This window comes from Stegodyphus dumicola, chromosome X1, assembly GCF_044657685.1.
Source record: "Stegodyphus dumicola isolate Sdum_Otavi_A_Nest chromosome X1, ASM4465768v1".
Lineage (NCBI taxonomy): Eukaryota > Metazoa > Arthropoda > Arachnida > Araneae > Eresidae > Stegodyphus > Stegodyphus dumicola.
In genome coordinates, this window is record NC_140780.1 from 200,443,325 (window position 1) to 200,465,206 (window position 21,882).

At 32.0% G+C, this 21,882-nt stretch overlaps 1 protein-coding gene across 9 annotated transcripts in view; it reads right to left on the minus strand.

Annotated features, from left to right (window-relative positions):
- LOC118202998 (uncharacterized) overlaps nucleotides 1-21,882 on the minus strand; it is a 309,092-nt gene that overhangs the window by 52,858 nt on the left and 234,352 nt on the right. For 8 of the 9 annotated variants that reach the window (XR_015038645.1, XR_015038646.1, XM_085807995.1 and 5 more), the window contains 2 exons: nucleotides 7,051-7,162; nucleotides 2,877-2,943 (listed from right to left, as the gene is read on the minus strand). Coding sequence is in view for 6 of the 9 variants with exons in the window: in XM_085807995.1 (XP_085664121.1) it covers nucleotides 2,877-2,943; nucleotides 7,051-7,162 (179 nt within the window). In the remaining 3 variants the exon portion in view is untranslated. The remainder of the gene's footprint in view (nucleotides 1-2,876; nucleotides 2,944-7,050; nucleotides 7,163-21,882) is intronic. The other variant, XR_015038647.1, reaches the window with a different exon arrangement.

Below are 21,882 nucleotides of genomic sequence, written 5' to 3' on the forward strand. Positions count from 1 at the left end.
AGAGAAGTTATTATGATTTTTAGAATCGAGAGGAATAATTAAAGAGTTTACCGTTACTTTAAATTATAATTTTGATTCACATATTTTTAATCTTACACACACACAAATATATATAAATGACATACGATATAAATAATATATGTCGTAAATAAAAGCATAACAAGGAAAAGCCGGAGCAGTGTTGATGCGTGCCTAGATCCATATTGAAGAAGAATTTTGATTGCGTAGTATTTAAAAAGCTTGGTGGTCGAGGCAGTTTTAATTCCATTTTTATTTCCAATTGATATTTGTGGCCACAATCACTTGGCACTCTAGTTGTGCCTTTCCACAGAAGATTTACATTTTTGATATTGTTGGGATAGAAAGCAAGCCAGCGAAATTACATCTTAGCACAGTAGAGAGCAAAAGCTGAAGTGCATAGTTATGAAAGATGGAAGCACGCAAAGAGAAAAGTTTTGGTTTACAATGACAGTTTCAGTTCTTAATTATTACGTCATCGGAGTTGCGTGGACCATAGAGTGATCTAGAAATGACGCAATGCAGAGAAGTTATTACGATTTTAGAATAGAGAGGAAGAATTTATGTTTATAGTTATATTATAATTCTGATTCATATATTTTTATCTTACATATATATATTTGCGCAACAAAATAAATGCTATTAATTAATTAAATAAATGTTAATTAGTTTTCTCTCCCTATATACATATAGCAGTTCTCGCACTCAAAAATGGAAATGTTATTTAACAGATACATCATGTGCCATGAGCATACGTTTTCACTGCCTTAAACCAGCATGCTTGTAGAGAATATTTACACAAGATGAAGCTGTGGTGGCAATACTGCCACTCATGACCTCCTGGAGAGTTTTAAAAGACCAGTTATTTTGGAATGGGGCTCCAGTATAGAGATAAAAGTCCCTTTGTTAGAAGCATAATTTTCAGTACAAATCCTACCTTAGTTGAGAAGAGATTGGGCTAAAAATTAACACCAATTATTTATGACTGCATACTATTTTCCTGCAAGAGAACTTTTGGGAAGCAATCCTAAATATCTGTTGAAGCAGATGCTAAGATGAATTGCAAGAATCTCCACACAAAATGAGCAGATGGAAATAACTCAGCACAACAGATTTTTGTCACTTCGTGATGAGGTGACTGACAAGTGAAGTAAGATACATAACAAAAGAAAAAGTCCCCCCCCCCCAATTGTGAGAATATAAACTGATGTCAACTAGGAACTTCTACCAAACTGCAAGGAAGACTTTGAAAACAAAGTAAAAAGATAGTCAGTTTTCATACATGCACAGAATTACAACCACTTCAACAGAATACAGGAAATATTAAGAACCATGAATACCATATATCATACCAGATGAAAAATGAGAAGACAGTCAAAGCAATCTTGAAAAACATCCCTCACTCAACTGTGGGGTGGGGAATTAAGAATGATTTAACCCAAAAAAACTTTCCTATCCTGTAAGTGAAACAAGTCACAGGGGAAAATGAAGACACCACAGAAAAAGTTTTGATTTATTTCCTCAAATAGAAAAGAAGCCGAAATGGCCGTGTACAATACAAACATCACGAGCATAAATGTACAAACTGAAAAATTCAAGCCAAGCGGACTCAACCGAGTGCTATAAATGCCTGTAGTTTTCCTACACTTAATCTTTATGCTTGAATATCACATGCTGTGTGATTTGTGGGAAAAATTAGAGAAGCTGAGAATGGCCATTAAAAAAAAAAAAAAAAGAGGAAACTAACCTCCATTTTTGCAGTAGACTACACATTACCAGTTAGTTTGGATTTCCATAAGACCTAAAGAACTTAATACAACCTCAAAGAAAATCAGAGCAGAAGACAGCAAATCCTATACAGAAGAGCAACGAAAATTTTCTTGAATTAATGAAAAACTGAAGCTACCTCAGCCTGCCAAATCTAAAGGAAATACAGTGAAATCCTAAGAAATACTAATTCCATAGAAAATTTAAATGAAGAAAGGCTGTCTGATACAAACCGAATTACCATGATCAGAGATATTACATCAATCCTTAATGAAAGCCAAATCTCCTGCAGAAATACTGATAATTATTCTCAAAAGTACTGAAATATTTCTGAATTAGACTGCTTCAGATTAAATGAAGATTGTCTCCAGCTTGGCAGCAAAATGGAAAATTATTTACTTTAACCATTGATTGGAGTCGGAGAAATAAACACTTCTCATGTCGCTAGATGGCAGAATAAGGTTAGCAAAAATTTTTTACCATTGGCACAAGCACTTTATTAAAATTGCTTTAATACTACCTTAAAGCCAACACCTTAAGATAGTGGGTTAAAACTTAATCGATTACATGCCCACAGCACCTTCACATTCCATGCTACACCAGTTATCAATTAGTGAAAAAATTTTATGAAATATGATCAGATAAGCTATCAAATGGAAGACTCAAGATTACAGCACCGAAGGCTAAAAATGACATCTAGCAATATATTCCAAACTCTACTCTTTAAAGATATTGAATCATTCACTACTGATTGTATAATACAAGCCAAGAATTCATCCTTTTCAAATCTGCAGTTTATGAATATGAGAATTCTTGAGCCATTTCTTGTTTAAACAAAACTTGAAATTATTCATATTACCTGAAGAGATTTTAAACTTTAATATTTCAACTGATTTTTAAATTCATTCTATCTCCTTATTTTTGGATCACACGTGCTTGAACTATGGAACAATACAGTGTGTTATTCAAAATTTCTGTGACAGAAAAATTTCACGTTACTACAAACATGCATATAGACACATTTCTATTCTTCCAATATGTTAAAGAAAGCATTTAAAACAGAAGCATATATTCTTGGACAGAATACTAACCTGTAATTCATATACACTGGTACCAATGCAGTCCTCAGTAGATTTAAAGCCTTTCATGCTGTTTATGCTGAAATAGTACATTGGAACTTAGATGTCACGCAAAAAGCAATAATACAGACAACTGATTGGTAAATGAAACAAAATATAGCTAACTATATAGTTTTTTAAAACATGCTGTAATAACTAATTCTATGAATATATATATATAATTTAATTTCTTTTTACAATTGAAATTTTGTTATTCATGATTTAATTCAAGTCCCCATTAAACATTTTTAACAATTTACATTCAAGTTACTTTAAAACATTTTCGGAATTAAACTTATTAACTATGGATTCACTTTTTTTAGATAATTCTACTAAAATTAATCTTAGGAGATAATATAATCAATATTTCTTTAGTACATAAATTATTATTAACTTACTTTGCAGCTATTGCGCAAGTAGTAGAATAACTCGATTTCGCACTAAGTGAATTTAAGATATATATATATATATATATAACAAGCCTATAGAAAGTTCTGTCTTTTTTCTTCCCATATCATCTGTAGTTAGTTAAAAAAAAAAAAAAAGAAATAAAAGAGAAGAAGCAATAATTTGATCGTACAATATTTCTTATTCATCAAAGTAGGTTTCAGCATATAAAAAAAAAAAAAAAAAAGAAAAGAAAAGAAAAAATCTTGTACCATGCAAAGCAGAACAGTGATTCCTTTTTTTGTAGAATTCTTTTGACTTTGACAGTATATAGTAAACAAACCTTTGGAAGACTTTTGCTTACAGATGTCCTACAACTGCATACTGTTTGTCATATTCGAGAAATTAAAATCTTTTAAGGGATATTATAAAATATTATGGGTGAGCCAGAACCACCCAGCTGAACTATAATGCTCGGCTCCACTGGGTGAGAACAGTGTTCTTCATAGTTCAGATTGTGGCTCTGTTCCATTCATAGAAATGAACACGCGACTGCCAAGTTTTGTCTATGCTCTATATTGTGCTTCATGAATACAGCTGCAGCTTTGGCCATAATCAAGATTTTAAAATTAATCATACAGTACAACAACCAAAAAACGTAATCTTCTTCTACTTACTGATTTTGGGATTTTGTTAAGGAACTTTTTACATGTTAAGGGTTTGACAAGATATTGAATAACCAGTCCAAATGAACAGAATGAATTTTTATTTTAGCTTCCGGCATTAACAAAACTTACAGCTCGATGACAATGATTTACATGAGTATCCCAATGGATTTTAAACCATCTTTAGAAAATATATGTCCCATATATTTCACTTCATTCAGCCCAAATTTACATTTATTTAAATTAAATTTAACATTCTTTTCTCTGGCTCTGTCCAACAACTTCTTTAATCTTGAATCATGTTCTTTTTTATCTTTACCCCAAACTAATATGTCATCTATATATATTTGAACTCCTTCTAAATCACTAAAAATTTCAGAAAAACTTCTGTAGAAAACTTCTGGTGATGAACTCAGTCCATATGGTAACCTCAAAAACCAATATCTACCAAACGGAGTGTTAAATGTAGTAAATTCACAACTTGAATCTGACAGTTTAATTTGCCAAAATGCTTTGTTTGCATCTAAAATACTAAAGGCCTTTGCATTTGTCATTTGAGATGAAATTTCTTCAAAGGTTGGTATGTGATAATGTTCTCTCAGTATATTTTGGTTAAGGTGCTGAGGATCTAAACACACTCTTAAAATACCATCCTTTTTCTTTACTACCAATAATGAATTCGTGAATTCTGTTGGTTGCTTAACTTTCTTTATAATACCATCATTTTCCATTCTTGCTAATTCCTTTTTTAATGGATTTAATAAGCTAAGTGGAATTTTCCCACAGGGTTCTATTTTACCAACAGCTCCTGGTTTTAATTTAATATGATATGTATATCCAGTTAAATTTCCAGTTCCTTTAAACAAATCTTGATATCCTTTAAAAGATTCTGGTAACTTTTCATTGGAATCAGGATTTACTGTACAAATCCTTTGTATTAAGTTTAATTTTTGCAATGTAGGTAAACCTAAATTAGCTGGAACAGTTTTATCACATGCTACGACTTGAAATTCTACTTCATCCTTGTCCCCTTTTGATGTTTCACATAATAATTTACATTTTTCGACTACATTAATTGTAGTACCATTGTAATTATTTAAAGTGACTTTTGATTTAGTCAAACATTTATCTCTTAAATTTAACTGTTGAAATTTAGGCAATGTTAACACATTAAACCGAGCTCCAGTATCCAACTTAACAAATAAATATTTAGATATGTTTATTTTTAGTTTTTCAAACCATTCTGTTTTATTTTTAGAAAATGGATTTGCATCTTCTACTGACCCTAAAATATATTCATTACCATTATTATGTAACTCATGCTCTAAATTATTCTGTACAACATTAACATTTTTATAAGTGCACATATTAGAAAAGTGATTTTTCTTTTTCCAATATAAGCAAATCTTATTATAAGCAGGACAACTGCATAACTTATGAAAAGTTCCACATTTTCTACATGGTTTTGGATGGTACTTATTTCCTTGATAGTTTGAAGAAGAATTAGTACTTTGTTGCTTTTGTTTTACATGATAGTTTTTCTTACAAGGCTGACCTTTTTTCCTGTGAAGGTAAAAAATTATTACGTTTCATCGCTTCTATTTTATTTTCTTCAGTTAAAGGTTTCAGCTGAAGTTCTGCTAATTCAGAAGCTTTACACATTTTAATACATTTTTCCAATGTTAACTGATCTTCCCTTAATAACCTATCTTTGAGATTTTTATTTAGAATTCCACTTACTATTCTATCTGTTATTAAACTATCTTTTAATTCTGCAAATCCACAGTTGCTACTTAATTTCTTTAAATCGGTTAAAAAATCATCAAATGATTCACCTACATGTTGTGTTCGACAGAAAAATATATGTCTATTAACACTTTCGTTTGCTTTTGGTATGCAAAAATTTTCTAAAGCTTCAATTACTTTGTCAACATCCTTCTTATCTTCTTCCCTTAAATTAAAAGTATTAAACTTTTCAAGTGCTTCTTCACCAATAATATGCAATAAAATAGCTACTTTAATTTCAGGTGATTTAGTAATACCACCAGACGCTAACATGTAAATTTGGAATTTTTGTTTCCATTTCTTCCAATTTTCACTTAAATTACCTTCGAAATTTAGATTACTTGGTGGCTTTAATCCATCCATATTTAAGTTAGGACTTTAAATAGTTTATATATACATATTTTTAGCCACTTCAAATAAAAATAAACAATGCATTTACCAGCGATAGAAGTTTCGATTTCACTATAAACAACTTCCCATCATGTTTTCGTTTTGAATATCTTTACCCACGCTGCATGTTTCTTCAAAAAAGATTTTCTTTTTTAATCTACAACCGACTTGACTTCGCCATGTGTTGTTTTTTTATACGTTGGGTATGTGCTCAGTGATGATTAAAAGATGTACACAATTATCGTTTATACTACATTGCTCATCTACTATTCTATATTACAGTTATGATTAAAGGTAATAATAGATACAGTTACAGTTACATATATAACAGGTTGCAGAGGACTGTTTTCTATTACACTGTAATCATGCAATCCATTAGCAGCTCATGTTCGTGCCACTGCAGGAACCGATTGTGAGATGATATGGCTTGTTGGCTTCAGGAAAAACATGCAGGATATATTCATCTAATTAGCAGAATTTTTCAAATGCACACAAAATAGATAATTCCTTTAGATATTATATTAATGAAAGCATCTTCTAAAGCACATATAGTATCTTCTAACGTCTCATTCCTCACAAGGACTTTCCCCAAACAGAATTTGGTCTCACTTGTTTCATGCATCCATACCAAAACACCAATGGTATAAAACAGGCCACCTCTATAACTGTTCTATGAAATTTGAACCTGCGTAGTAAAGCAGAATGAATTTTCATTTTATTAAAGGCCATGTCTAATTCCCATATACATTGTAAATTATTCAGATTATAGTTCTAGTGAAACACTGTGCTGATAATATGAAGTTCTATCAGATTTTTGCTAATGTGCACAAGATCAAAATCTTGAACTGGAAGAAAAGTGACAGAACAATCCCCTAGACCTGATGTTTTGATTAATCACAAACTGTGAAATAATCAAATACCTAATGACATCAGTCTCCTTGGATGGACATACAGCAACAGGCACAACAACTGATGCTGATTCAACAACTGGCAGATACTGCTCTGGTATAAGTGCTACTGGAACTGCAAAACCTACAGAATATATGCACACACATATATATACACACACACATAGCATATAAATTTTATCAAAATGTTTTGATTTCATTTCCTCAGAAGAAAAATTTTTAAGAAATGATAGAGGAAATGCATGCCAGATGCGGAGAAGAATTTTCTTATTGAATGGGTAAAAGATGCTAAAGTTCAAGAGAAAATGAATTAGAAATTTTTGCCTCAATTACACGAAAAAAAAACTAGCACTCTTCTTTTAGAAGGTAAATTTTAGAAATTTACTATCTGCTTGTCTTAAATTATCAGTAAAACAGCTGATGGAAATATATATATATTTTTTATTTTATAGGTCCTTATTATTTTTTATAAGATCTTGAATAACCAGGCCAGATGAAAAAAACTAAACTTTTATTTCAGTTGAGGTATTTGCAGTTCTTATAGTTGAAGAAAAACAGCTAAAGACATCTCAAGGAGAACACATAAGGAAGCTGAAATTTTCCTAATGAAGCATGCAAATCACAAAATCACCCACAGCAAAGACTAAAATCACTATTATACATTCAAAAGCAGATTACTCAACAACAAATTAAGTCTTAATTTTTAATTCACACAGCTGTTCCTCACCTATTTATATTACTATAAAAAAATGGGGAAGACATTATCAACATTACTGGAGCTTTTGATCCCAGGGTCGCAAGAGTATGCTTTCTGGAAGCTTTCAGAATGTTTTCAAATCGGAAAGAAATTGTCAAAAGCTGCTAAGGTCAGTAAGCATCTTTTAACTATTATCTCTGTTACCCATTGAACTATCTGCACAACTGTAATGCCATTTCATTCAGAAATACAAATTCTACGAAATAAGAAATTAACACAAATAAAATAACTAGCCAAAAATTAAAGCTTATGCAAAATATGTGATAAAAATTACTATAAAATAAATACACAAACAAGCTAGAGCAAATATACAATGCATAGCTACATACACACACAAAACATTTACAATATAGATTACACTAGCTTATAGTTGCATGAAATGACTTTGAGAAAATGTTCAAGCGTTTCATTATCCTTGAGGAAACGAATGACATTGCTGAAAACTAAAATAACTTCTCTGTTCTAAACTCACTACTCTAAAACATGACTGTAATATGAAGTCTTCATAGCGCTGCTGTAATGCGTGCAGTTAAACTTCACAGACTACCTGTGATTGCAGTTTCAACTTAAAAAAGAACTTAATCTTCAACGAATTCATGGTTAAATCTTCAACCAATTCATTGTTAGTAATTGTAAATTACCTATTTTACTTGTCCAACTAACTATAGAACATGGGTCTGACATGACTGTCCACGGTCATTATTCTTTCAAAATTTTGCACGGTATTCTGAAAAAGAGTTTAGTACCTATTCCTCCTGACCAAGTGCTAGTATTAAAATGCATTATCCCACCAACCAACTTGGCACTAGTAACTTCAACTGCTCCAGACTCGCTCATGAGTTCGCACTGATCGCGCACTGATCAAAATGGTATATAAGGATTTACATTCAATAAGTATCGTAGAAAATGAGGAATTCCGAGAATAATGAAAGGCTTTGAATTCAACCTATTCCTTACCTTCTAAATCCTTGCTTCCTGCTGCTTATGAAGGGAAAAAAAAAAAAAAAAAAGAATAGTTTAAAAAACGTTCTTACTGCTGTACAAAATATCTGGTTGACTGTAGACTGTTGGAGCAACCAAGAGGCTGAAAGTTACATGGCTGTGACAGGCCATTTTATTGACGAACACATGCAAAGGAAAGCAGTACTGATTGACTGCTCAATTTTTGATGAACGTCATTCAGCCAAAAATATTGCAGAAAATATCATACACATTTGCCAACCATTTTTTTTCGATGGAAAAAGTGTCTTTAATAGTGACTGCCAATGCCAAAAATATGATTAACGCTGTCGACAGCGAACTAAAGTTAAAAAATTTAGGATGCATTGCACACTCTCTCAATTTGGCTGTCACAAATTCTCTAAACGAGGTTAACGACCTTCTAACGAAAATTAGGGATATTGTGATAGTTTACAGGAGAAGTAATATCGCTGCACTACGTTATAGATCATATTTCAGACTTTATTTTTAAATTTAAACTATATGTTTTAATGACATCTGTAAATATAACAATAATAATGATTCATGCACTTATTTTGTATGAAATAAGAGAAAAGTTTACAGCAAAAAACATAATTAATACACAATAGCAATAAAATTACAATTTCTGCCACTACCCTATTCTCAAAACATACTCTGAATGCCTTTCTTTTTTGGAAAGAAAGGAATGTAAGTAAATAATAATAATAATAATAAAATCACATGAAAGTTGCTTTCACCCCAATTAAGAAAATACCTTCAAATTTTGGTAATTTTAAAATAACTTCAAAATTCAATCTGCTGATTTTAAACATTTTTATTTTAATCAAAATATGTCACACTTCTTGTTACCCCCTCCCCCCGCCTTGTCACAATTTCACTAACCCCCCCTCCAAGCGCGACATCATTTATGGACGACTCCTTTCACAAAATTGATAGACCACCCATCGATTTTGCTGCACCTGCACACAAGACACAACTGAAAGCGAAAATGTTTCCATCCATCCACTTCCCGCGCCAATCCTCCCAACCCACACTTGGCCATGAAAGACAATCTACACAAACCCAACACCAGAAACAACCCGCCGCGCTCTCCTGCTCCTCAGACACTTCCGTAGTTGATATGTTTTCTGATACAGTAAGACCCCGCTTAACGCTGTTTCGTTTAGCGCTCTTTTTTTTCAACCCGTGGATTCCACGAAATCGCTCGCAGCATACAGGGATTCCCCGAAATATTATGCAGCGATAGGTTTCAAATACATATCCGAAAGAGTGTACTTGTATTTCTTGTTTGGTGCGGTATTGTACAGACATATTTTGAAGGGGTAAATGTGGAAGATGTCGAAGAAATAATTCAAGAAGCAGCGGCTAGTCTTTCTAATGATGAGCTTAAGGAATTAACTGAACAAGAAGAAAACAAAAATGTTGACAGCAGTGATTCAGAAGAAGAGCAAAAAGAACTTTTGATGGTGTTTGTAAAAAGGAGTTGTCTACCATAACTGAAATAGTGGATCAATTCATTGAAAATGATCCGAATTTTGACAGGAGCTCAAAAGTAAGGCGTGGTGTTAGAGATGCTCTATCCATTTATGAAGAACTTTTAAGAGAACAACGCAAAAGAAAAAGGCAAACAACATTAGATGCTTTTGTCACAAAAAGGCAGAACACTGAAAACGTGGAAGGCTAACTAAATATGACTGACTGAGAATTTTATTTGTTTTTTTTTAAGAATATTCGTTTTGTTATTTATATTTTGTTTTTATTTTTGCAAGAAATAATAATGTGGTATTAATTTGGGCTTTAAGAAATAAATGTTTGGTTTTATTTTTATTAAAAAAACATACTTTTTAAATTTAATACCTAACCAATTTCCTAGCCATCTTCCCCTAACCCCAATATTTACATGTAAAGATAGCCTCGTTTAGCGCTGTTTCGCATTACGCTCTACTTTGATGGAACGTATCCCCCGCGTTAAGCGGGGTCTTACTGTATTCAAAATCTTACTCCGTACAGACAAAATCAAACACGTGGTGACGTGGCAGAGTTCCTTCAGTGCGCAAAATCGTTAGCTGCGTATTTCGGTACTCCAAATCGTTACTACGGTACTCCAAATCGTTACTAAGGTACTCCGGTACAGCAAACCGTTACTAGGGTACTCCGGTACAGCAAACCGTTACTCCGGTATTTCGTTACTTCGGTACTCCAAATCATTGCTTGGGTACTCGGTACTTGAAATCGGTTTTCGGTACTTTTCAAAGTAACGGTTACTTGAGTAACGGGTATTTTGTACCGGGTACTTGTCTGTACCTGTTATTGAAAGTACCGAAGTTGCCCATCACTACCTACAACTTAAATGCACAAGGAGGATGTATGAAAGCAACAGAGAAATAGTTAAGAGCAAGTGAATTAAGCTTACTTAAAATCTTTTTAAAAATAAACAATTTTAAATATTTAAACTTATATGATTAATTTGCATTGCAATCTAATTGCATACTAATACCCCATGCTTACATTAAAACTGTGTTTCCACACAAATTATTTTACAGTTAATATTAGAAAAATATTTCTTTTCTAATATTTCTTCCTTTCTCTTATTTTCTCTTTCTATAAAAACTATTTCTTTAAGTAAAAGAAATAAATTTCATCCGTTCATTACAGTATGACCAATTGCTGCTGCATTCAGCTATCACACAGGCATCAAAATATCTTATTTTAAATAATTTATCCTATAATTAACATAACAGAAAATATTTTTTCAATATAAAATATATAACCAAAATTATAAACACCTATTCTGTATGTGTGATTAATTTGTATTGGAATTTTTGTCGTACACATATTAGTAATACTTTTTTTAATATTACTTTACTGTTATTTTAAATTTTATATATATATATATAAGAACTGCTTATTTTACATATTCTTCCACCTCAAAAGATTTTATTCTGTGTAAGTAATTAAAAGATAGTACTATTATTTTCACAGAAGTACTAATCAATGTAGACAATAATCAATGTAGGCCTCCTACAGCTGAAGAAGTTCCTTCTCAAAACAGTATTTTAACATTTTGACACATTAAATAGAAAACTGTAATAATAATCAATTTACTATATAAAATTGAGAACTCTTTTTTTTTTCCCTTTCTTTCTTTTTTAAGTTGGCAAAGAAACAATTATTTTTTTAATACTAATAGATCACAAAAGTACTATTTCATGAAGAAATTACAGAATTGTTACATTATAACATAATACAACAATAATGCAGTGTCACCCTGCTAATACATTTTAGTACCTAACAATAAGTTATACAGTTATAAACTGTGTATAAAAACATTCAGTAGCCAGATTTGATTTCAAAAAACTAAATAATACAAGTAAAAAAAGTTTAAAATTTACTGATATTTCTATCATTACTGTTAGTAGATTATTATATGTCAAATAATCACAATAGAGTTTTAAAAATCATGCCTCTCTCAGTTTTAAAATTTTTAATAATTTCATTATGATAATTCGATATGAATCATTGCTCAAAACAATTATGAAGGGCTTTAACTTAAATTTGTGACGAATGTTAGATTTTAAATAAAATATATTTATTATTAAAAACTAATTTTAAATCGTAATAAAATTACACAAATAAAAATGACTTCTAAAAGTATCACACTAGTAGTCGTACTAAGAAATATTATAAAACTATTTTATAATTGCATAATTTTCTTTTTCATTTTTATTTTACAGTAGTCTGAATTTCATGTAATAATGAACAACATTCCTTATTGTGTTCACAGTATTGTTTGTAAGGTATTCCACTGTTATATTTTAAAATAAACTTAATTCTTGCTGTACATAAATCACTCTTCTTGGATGTCTATATTATTATTAACAGAAGAAATAGTATGGGCTAGAAATAGTATGTGTTTATTATCTTCTACATTTGTAAACTATATAATTACAATATATGTATAATATCAGGAAAAGTATAAATAACCTTTCTTTCATTAGAAATTGCGTTTTTGTTTTCTGAATGTGGCTCCAAGTACTCTCTCAGTTCATCATAAATTAAAATAAATATTAATTTTAGCAGTCTAAAACAGGCTATGAAAACATCTTCTGGAAGAGCAAATGCATATGTTTTCTATAAATTTGCTGATGATCTATGACCCTATTTTTCATTTAAATACAAAAAAAGTAGCAGTAAAAACAGTCATCATCTACATGGAACATTAATTGCATAAGCCTGATCCACAACTTCTGTACTCACAGAATGGGATGTTGATCAGATCTGTTTTTCACTAGCAGTGACACCTGGTGGCCGACAAATTACAGCTGACTCTTGGAGCGTATAAAAGGTGTCCTGGCTACATACTTAGGCATGAGCTGCAAAACCTGCACGTGGTAAGCTCAGATTTCTTTCCCAATAACTTTCGATCGGTATCGTACTTCTTAGTTTCTTTATCCTTTTTTCATGATCCAGAAAAAAATTCTTTTTTCTGTAAATTAAGCTTTCAGTGGGCTTGATGAAAATATGTGCACCATATTCGCAGACATTTTTTTCTTTTTTGGTGCATCGAAAAAATCAGGTGCACGTCTTATTTGGTGGTGCTTGGCATTCGTGAACATGTGGTATAACAACTTTTTATAAGAATTTAAATATGCTACCTTCAGCAGCTGGACAACCAACCAAGAACACATACATGTACTTGCAAAGAAAGCATTTTCAACATCTTAGTGCCATCTGGCTTGTAGTGAGAAAATTAAATGTTTATGGATCTAAAAGAATTATCATATGAGACAGCTATGCGACATAGAAAAAAAAGTTAAATTTACGAAAGAATGCTGAAAACGTGATATATCCAAAGAAGCATTTGCGCAGTATCCAAAGATTATATTTGAATTACATTCTTGCATCAAAAGAAGAGCTTAATGATTGCTTATGCAGATGGACAGATAAGAAAGAGGCTTTAAAAGGTAAACTGTCAAATACTAGAAAAAGCAAAAGAAGTAAGAAACTAAGAATTTTTTAGTCAGTAATGTTGATTAAAAGGAAGGCACAGATTGTTTTTAAGCAGCTTTGCTGAATATCAGTGTTCTTCATAAACTTTTCTAGTACTTTTACTGTGGAAGCAAAATGCTTGTGATGTATAGGTATTAATTTCTAAAATCAAAAGTGCCAGAGCTTCATAGAAGGCCGTGATGAAGAAGGGAAAATTAAATAAATAAAATAACTAATTAAAAAAATGACTGATGATTAAAATAAATTAAAATGTAACGATACAAATAAAATTTTAATAAATTATTAAATGCATGATAAATAGTTAAATAAGAGAAATAAAATATTGGGCCTCTTCTTAATTGAAGCTCTAGTTGGGCTTGAAGTTCATTCAGGAAACTAGGCAATAACTTAGCTGGTCTCCGGCTGAATTCAAGCCCTGAATATACATATAATGTACTATTGGGCATGCAAGTAAATTTTGGGTTTTTTTTTTTTTTTTTTTTTGGGGTAACTTTGAAACTTTACTCGGAGAAATTGGAAGAATGTATTTCATTCACAATATAGTTCATTATTAGCTACGACTTTTCCCCCACCTTTCAGGTAGCATATGGATTCTGCATTTAAAAAATTCATTTTTTCAAGCGATCCAAGAACTAACCCAATTTTTGACTTCTTCGTATGAAGTAAAGTGCTGCTCAGCAAGTCATGAGTCATTGACCGGAACAAGTGGAAGTCAGAAGAAGCAATGTCTGGTGAACACAGCAGGTGGGGTAGGACATCCCATTGAAGCACTTTTGAGCCCTAAACTAGATTTTGTGATGTAGCACAGACTGGTTGCCTTGGCAACGCAGCTCAGCTTCAACCACTTATGCCCTTTATGTCCCCGTCTGAATGCAGCCTAATGTTCCCCAGTGATGGGACATGAATCTTGGTTCAACCACCCTTCCAACTCAGTGCCTACAAACTTTAGTGGCCTTCCTTTGCGTTCTTTGCCGCTGGTGTCAAAACCGCACGAGCACCGGAACCAGTACTCACATGTTTTTAGCATGTTCTCCATATGCTTCACACAGCAATCAATGCCCATCAGCTACAGTTTTCTTCAAATTAAAACAAAAAAGAAGCACTTCCCACAAATTTTGTTTTGTTGGTAGAAAAGTTGACATGGGTTGAGCACAAGGAAAGTTTGCTATTTGCACTTCAGTGAAATGAAACAGACTAATTTTTAGACAGAAATGCTGGCGCTTTAACACAAATATAGTTAGAGGATTGTCCAATAGGATTCAATACTAGTAATGTGATCTTATGTAAATGCCTCAAAACTTATTTGTACACCCAATATTTCAAGAGATGAGAGAAAAACCATTTTTTTTTTACATCATCAGCGGAAAACCATAAAAAGATTAAAGCATCAGTAATGAGAATAGAGAGAATGGTAGAAACAATATGAGAGTAAGGAAAGAAATTTTAATGGAGAAGTGTAGCTTCAAAAACAAAGAGAGAAGATCCTATGCTTCTTGACCACGATGACCTATAATGTCGCATATAATTCTAACTATTAAGCAGATTGTGACTAGGCAAAAAACTTTCCCCCCGAATCTGATCCAAGGACAACATGAGAACAAATGTAAGGTCTGTACAAGTGACAAGTTTTGTACCCCATATTTGGTTACACAGTTCACATCTACAGGAGCTTTGCAATAAGAGGTCACTAGCACTGGACGTGCATGACCAAGGTAATCTTTTTTAGTTAAAACATTTTCCTAAACTTATAAATTCACTGTACTACCTGCAGAATAAGCCTTTGAAATGCAGATGGTGGATTTTCCTTCCTTAATAGTCTTAACACCTCTGTCCATCCCCCCCCCAAAGAAAGACAAGTAAGAATTCGGAAGTTATAATCAATTTTTAACACATATTTATTTTTAAAATAAAATTTGCCCACTGAAATTGAATTTCATTTACATGCACTCTGGCTAGAATCCCGATTTACCTCAGAAATGGAGAAGTTGTGGAGCTGGGCTGCAGCTCAATTTAAGCTATAGATGATGTCGGCCAACACACTGTGTGAGGGCACTACCTCTGAGCCAAATGGGTGCCAAAAGATGGTTGTTGAAGAAGAGACCTAGAAAGAAGTTTAAGTAACAGAAAAGATCATGAGAGACAATAGTTATAATGGAACTCAATTGTAAATACTGTACTTTATGCTCAGAGTTCAAGGTCATTACTTTAGTTCAATGTGTAGTGTGAGTGAAGAAATACCCAAGATATAAAGAGGTGTTAATTATTGATTTGAGAAATCGGAAAATAAATGGATATCACACATTCTCATTACAAGAAACAGATGGAATGATTCAAGCCCGATTCTGAGGTACGGAAACTTCAAGCTTTTTCCTCTTATTGAAAATAAAAGAAGTATATGAAGATCATATTATGTATTTTTGAAAATATAGTGAGCGGTTGGGCAAAGTATATAAGAAATGCTTCAGTAATTTATGTAATCAAATAATTTAGTAGCAAGAAAAATGTTTAAAGATTAAGAAAGGAAGCTTTAATTGTGGTGGCAAAAGAGTTAGGCCAAAGCATTGCAGTAAATCATAAAATAATTGATTTAAGTGATGACTGATGAAGAAAATGATTGATCAAGAACTTAATCGGAAAAAGTTCAGATTTGACAAAGATCTTGGTTTCTACAGTAAATGAACATATAAAAGAGAAAAAAATGTGATAATGAAAAATTAAAGGTGGATTCACCACGATGGTGAAAAATTAGAGGTGACCACGATGTGATATTAGAACTAGAGAAAATGAAGCTTGAACCTATAAAAGTGCAGTTGGAAAACACAAGAATTCACATGGAGGCTAGGAATTCGAACACAGGTAGGGATGGACAATAACTAATGCTAATTCATTAGAAACTCCAATAGAGAGCATTAAGAAGTTGATCCTTGTGTTACTGAGTTAGCTTGAAATTTGTAATTTATTTTTTACCTCACACATGAAGGAGATTTATCCATTAACATTGCATTTTCACATTATTAGTCAAAACCACTTTTTTTTTTCATCTTCTATATAGTGTTTTTCCTTTAACGTTTTTCTGTATATTGTAGATAAAACATCATTGTTCATAGGCCCCCCCCCAAAAATTTTCTTTCACATAAAAATGTTTTATAAAACTAAATGATAATCTTTGTATTTTTTGGTGAAGTCTTTTTCTTTTAATTCTGAGTGGATCTCATAGAGGACACAATCAATCAAACAATTTTATGAAGGCATGCCAATCTTCTAGAAACATTAGACTGTATAATGGCGTGAAAAAGTGAGGTTATTATTTTGTCTGTTAGAATAAGCATGCATTTTTTGTAATAATTAATGTTGCACAATATTAAATATGTTGCAAAAATATGACATCAGCTCAAAGCAGTGTTTTATGAATATACACAGATAGTGGTATTCTTTTTTTACAGACTCCACAAAACAATTGTTCTAAAATTATGAATATTTAAGAAAACAGTTTTTAACAATGAATGAAGCATTATAATTCATGAAGGAATCAGATGAATAAAATCTTATAGAATTTTCATTAGACGATGATGGACAAGGTGAAATGGATTTGATAGTGATTCCCTAAGAGCCAGGGCAGACCAGTGGTCGAGCAGTAAAGTCGCTGAACTAGTAGTTCGGTTTGAGATTTGAATCCCGCAAACGGGTTGGCTGCATGGGCGTTTCCCCCATGTGTAACATGTATACAAGACAGTTTTCCTTAGAAAGTCCTCCACGGAGGCATTCCTCTCTTTAGGCAGATAGCCTTTGAGGCTTTGCCATAATCAAATAAACCAAACCAACCTCAGAACCAGATATTGTGACCGATTGAGGATGTTTTACATGATAATTTGCCAGTGCTGAAAGATGTACATTTAAACAAAGAAAAAAGGAATTTCATGGGAAAATTTTCTCCTGCCCAGACCTGTGGACAAAGAATCCATCAGTATGCACATCAATGACACGTTCTATGGATACTAATATCAAGGCAGAAATTGTATTTAGCTTATAGTAATAGTTTTCCTGGTTTCCTTATAGTAATAGTTTCTGTGTTACGAATAATATCATGGTGTGAATTAGTTTCAGATTATTAATGTATAAAATCCTGCAAACTGATGAGTTATAGTATGTGAGATCTATGTCCTTAACAAAAGAGATATTTACGTGGAGGAAATTCTATGGAAAATGGGCTTACATTCACGCTACACATAGGACATTGTGTTTTAACCGCTTCCCTTACAAATTTGTTTGAAAAAATTTCAAAAAATCATCACATTTTTTAAATTTCATTATTAAATACAACAAAACGAAACAAATCAAAATATGAAGTTTTATGTTGAATTTTTAATTTTTTGAAGGTGTAAAAGCATTTATTAATATTAGTTTACTATCCCGAGTTATCTTGGGCAAACGAAAATAGTTAAATATTAATATTTGTATGATTGTTTTTGAAACAAGGGACAACACAGAGTGATACCTAACGTTCTACACTGGTATCTGGTCTCTTTTCTTACTGGCTTACCGCTGGAATCCCTTTCATGGGAGCACAGAGTACACTGTCACGTTGCATTTGATTTTCCCCCCTTCCCCACCTCTTCATAATCACTATCTGAAAAATCATCGCTTTCGCTATCTTGCATCATCAACATTATTTTATTTTTTTCCTAACGCATGCATCCTTCTTTATACATTACTAATCCACAAGCCAATGTATACTATACAATAAGGAAACACGCGACCAGTCCCTCCAAAAGAACTGCGCAACCAACAAAATTTCACAAGCTGCCAATCAAAGCTGAATATTTCCTCCAGACCGAGTAAAACCATGATAAAAGAAATTGTACTAACAAATTCTGCTTCGCCCAAGTTTTCTTGGAATAATAATTAACTACAATATATACGAACCCAAGATAACTCGGGATAATCAGGCAAGCGGTTAAAATACGGGCGCATCAACAAGCCTAGTGATTAGTTATCGGTACATGGATCATGGATAGGATATGCCTAAAGTAATAAAAGTTCTTTAACTTTTAAAATTAATAATAAGAAAAAAAAACTGAAAGGTTTTAGATTTTAAATTATGCCCAAAGGGGCTTTTTTTTTTAACGTTTTGTGTGTTAACTTTATTTATTAACTATCATATTATTTGCACTTAAACCATAAAATTCAATTCAACAGCAATATTGCAAAATAATTTTAAAATGAGCATATCTTTAGAATTTTCGATATGCAGTTCCGCGCGCTGGAGATAAAAAGGTTTTTCTTTTCCTCGGTAGAGTGTTGCCATTGCTCGCTTTTAAATTGTTGAGTTTGCTAATAAAAAATTCATTAAAGTTTTACAAAATACGAGATAGATAATAAAACAAATTCCAAATTTGGGCTTCCATGCCCATATTCAGGTGAAAACATACATTATTCAAAATTGGATGGCTCTAGATACAGTTGTTTTATCACAATGCGAGAAACATACATACATTTATGCCAATTCTCCATTATTTAATTTCTTTAAACATAATACAGGGCGATAATATTTGGTGGCAACAATTTGATTCAGACTTTTAAAGTTTCCCATGCAAAATGCCGAAACAAAATTAATAGCCCTTCTGGGGTAATGCCTTTGGGCTAAAAAAAATTCAGAAAAGAGAAGTGCCAAAACGAAAATAACAGTCCTTCAGGGCAAATTGCCCCTTTGAGCTAAAAATTAATACAGTACAAAGTCCGTAATCCAGACTCGTCGGGACTTTGGTGATTCCCGATTAGGGGTTTTTATGTATTATAGATCATCAGTTTAAATCTGGTAAGATGGCATGCAGAAATTATACAATTAAAAATATGAAACCGTAATTTATGAAATAAAGAGCAATTATGATCTAAAGGGTATCAAATTTACAAAAAAAAAAAAAAAAAAAAAAAAGCTTAATATTTATTTGTTTACTTTATTAAACATTTCTTTCAATGTAAGTTGTTTAAGTTGCTTCATTTTTTTGTGTTAATACTTTCTCTTTAATTCTATAAATAGACATAATTATTTGTTCAGTTACAAAGTTCCACTGTTCAAGTCCTGTAAATGCTCTGTCGAGAATGCCGACTAACTTGACAATCAAAATTTTTTCGTTTACAATAACCTCTCTGTCACTTTCTTCACTATCGGAAGCGGTATTTTTTGGATCTAGAACCATATTACAGATTTCGCCGTCCGTTAATTGATTGATGATTGCCAGAGCTTAAATTGCGCTGGAGCCCACCGTAGCCGGGCTCCGGTAATTCTTAGTTTTTAGGATAAATTATAATTCTACCCGGAGTGAACTGAAGCCCTAAATGAGAAGACGGAAAATAGATTGCTATACATTCTTTTATGGAACTGAACAACAATTTCAGTAGAAATTTGATCTCAAAAATTTCATTTTTAGCAATAAAATTATATTAAAAATTACTTATTAGATTTATTAAAATTAGAGATAAATTAAAAAAAGACAAAGAAAATCTGAAAGTTTTCAGACTTTAAATTACGTCCAAAGGAGCGTTTTTTTTTTTTTTTTAACATTTTGTATGTTACTTATTTAATATCCTGTTCTTTGCACTTAAACCATAAAATTCAGTTCAAGATCAATATTGCAAAATAATTTTAAATTGAACATATCTTTAGTATTTCCGATACACAGTCTCACGCCGGAGATAAAAATATTTTTTCTGTACAACGTTGCCATTGCTCGCTTTGAAATCGTAGAGTTCGTTAATAAAAAATTTGTTAAAAGTTTTACAAAATTATGAAATCGATAATGAAACAAATTTCAAATTTGGGCTTTCAGATGCCCATTTTCGCAGTAGGATTACGTCATTCAAAATTGGATGGCTCTAGGTACCACTGCTTTATCACAATGCGAAAAACATACATACATTTATGCAGATTTTTCATTATTTAATTTCATCAAATATAATACAGGGCGATAATATTTGGTAGCAACAGTATGAAAAGTGAAACGGTTATTCAGAGTGATTCGATGCAAAATCGCAAAATGAAAACAATAGTCTCTCAGAAGCAAAGCCCCTTTGGACTAATAATCTAATATATATGTTTAATTTAATAATAAAATTATTACATTAAATTATATTTAAAATCACTAACGAAATAAATTTTAATATATTTCTTTAATTATTGATCACTTTAATCATTAATTGTTTTAATTATAAATTATTTTATTTATTTATTTCATCTTGTTCCTCTTTCCTGAGGGTCTATGGTAGGGGTCCGGCTCTTCTAATTTTAGAAATTAAGCCTTGATGATTGGGGCATTGTCGCCACAATGAAAAACTTCTATTATACCATCTTCATTTATTACCGCTTCTCCACATTTCTTTACATAATCCAATAACTGGAAAATTTCACCTTGGTTTGCAATGTCCGAAAACCTTCAAATTCACAGCTATCATTTTCATTGTACTCACCATGAAATATGGTAGCTGGCCATAAATTATGCCAAGCATTTTTTAACGTATCTGGAGACACATCCTCTCAAAGCATACAAAAAAAAAAAAAAAAAAAAAATTGTGGCTTTTGAGGTCCGGATTATAGATCATTCCGGATAATGGATGTCCGGATTACGGACTTTCTACTGTATATGAAATAGTTTTGAAAATAAATAATTATCTTCAAAAAGTAAATTTAACTGTATTTATATTTTTTAATAAAAACTAAAACTCAGTGGCGCAACAGCACTAGTGGGCTATGGCTTATAATGCCCCGAAATCTGCTTTCTTGACCTTGGGCACTGGAGTGTATCAGCATAAGCCCTTGGCAAGTGGTCAGCTTGTTGCAGGACCTCCGATGTTAAGTGCCCAAGCGAACTTGGTAATCATGTTATTGACCCATTAAGGGATGAAATACTGAGTCAACTTTGCACAGACCAGGGATTGAACCCTGGACCAGTGGTGAAGCTGTGAGACACACTAGTCACTTCGCCTCCGGGTTGTCATTTGTTTTAAATACAATATAAATTTATTTCAAGTTCATTTGCTTGTTTAAGTAGAAAATGTTGTTTGAAAGAAATGAAATGCTAAGACTGATGTAGAATTGTAAT